Source organism: Arachis ipaensis, chromosome B04 (assembly GCF_000816755.2).
Source record: "Arachis ipaensis cultivar K30076 chromosome B04, Araip1.1, whole genome shotgun sequence".
NCBI lineage: Eukaryota > Viridiplantae > Streptophyta > Magnoliopsida > Fabales > Fabaceae > Arachis > Arachis ipaensis.
Genome location: NC_029788.2, coordinates 112,212,124 through 112,213,748, shown reverse-complemented (window position 1 = coordinate 112,213,748; position 1,625 = coordinate 112,212,124). Strand labels below are relative to the sequence as shown.

The following is a 1,625-nucleotide window of genomic DNA, read 5'->3' as shown; positions in this document are numbered from 1 at the left end:
CTAACTCTTTTTTTTTTCTTCCTAGCATTACCAATATTATAATATTGGAGTTCCCCTACCTACGTATACTAGAAATAAAGTAATCCTTAAAATCTCACTCACATACAATGATCCATTATGTGATCTAAATGCTTGATGTTATTAGTGCATGACTCTTCAAGAAAGTGACAGATAATACCATAGTGCCCATAATAGCAAGGAGGTTAGCACAAGTGGTAATAACAACTTGGTAACATATTTCTAAGATGTAAATTGAATAAATCTTCTTCATTCCTACAAGATTCTTTCAGTAAAAAATTAATTTATAAACATTTTCGTGAGCGTTCATTGAGTCTGAGGTAGACATATCTCAACTTTGGTGAAATAATTTATGTCGAACTCATACCTTAAAAGACTAATATATTTATTTATTGGAAAGAGTAGTGACCATAGTGGCTAATCATGCTACAATTACTCTAGAATTTTCTATTGTTGTTTCTAACATGTTAACTGATAATTAACTATTACATATGTATATTGAATAATTTGTACTACTAATAATTAAGGATTGAAACGGTGGGGGAGATGGAAGAAGATGAATGGGAAATGGTGCAAAAGAGAGGGAACCAATTTGTGGTGAATGAGAAACCATTTTACATAAATGGATTCAACACATACTGGCTGATGGTGTTTGCTGTGGATGAGTCAACAAGAGGGAAGGTCACTGAGGTGTTCCAACAAGCTTCCTCAGTTGGCATGACCGTTTGTAGGACTTGGGCCTTCAATGATGCCCAATGGAGGGCCCTACAAAAATCTCCATCCGTTTATGATGAAGATGTCTTCAAGGTGCATGCTCCTTATGGTTATTTTAATAAAGATATTTTTATGTGAAAATGATATTATTAATTGTTAGATGTGTTTGAGTGAATATTGTTTGATTGATCCATCTAAATGTTTACAATATCATCTTCACATAAAAAATATTTAGTTAAGGTGGTTATTTTAGGGATAAGTATTGTTTTGGTGCCTAACGTTGAAGGTTAGAATTGAAACCGTTTCTAACGTAATCTTTTATTTAGAATCATCCTTAACATTTTTTTCATATTAAAATCGTCTTTTTAACTTTTTTCGGACAAAAATACCCTCCACCACCACCACCGGCACCCGCACCAGCACTTCCACCACAAAAAATAACAACATCAATGAAATCAACACAAATTCAATAAATCAAGGAATCAGAAATTCAACAAATCAACAAATCAATACAAATTCAACAAATTCAACAACCAAATCAACACGCAACAACAATAAAATTAGAAAACAACAAATCAAAATCAGAATTAAAAGTAAAAGCCGAAGTAGTCACAGAAGCACAAGAAGCAGAAGTAGAAAGTAGAGGCCAAAGTAAGGAGCAGAAGCTGAAGCAAAAAGAAAAAATAGATGCAGAACAGAACCATCGGCAGCTCGTGGGCGATGGAGCTACGACGGCTAGGCAGATCGACGGTGGTAGGAACCTAGCTCAGCCTCAGATCTCTCTCTCTCCTTCGCGCGCCGCCCTCCTCGTGTCGGTTCCCCTTCCTGGCAACGCAGCAGTCACAGAAGCAGAAGTTGAAGCTCAAGCACAAGCTCAAGCAAAAACAGAAAGC

General features: G+C 35.9%; 1 protein-coding gene across 1 annotated transcript in view; it reads left to right on the top strand.

Moving 5' to 3' along the window:
- LOC107637995 (mannan endo-1,4-beta-mannosidase 6) overlaps positions 1–1,625 on the top strand; it is a 5,799-nt gene that overhangs the window by 627 nt on the left and 3,547 nt on the right. Inside the window, exon 2 of the mRNA XM_016341204.2 lies at positions 546–825. Coding sequence (XP_016196690.1) covers positions 546–825 — 280 coding nt within the window. The remainder of the gene's footprint in view (positions 1–545; positions 826–1,625) is intronic.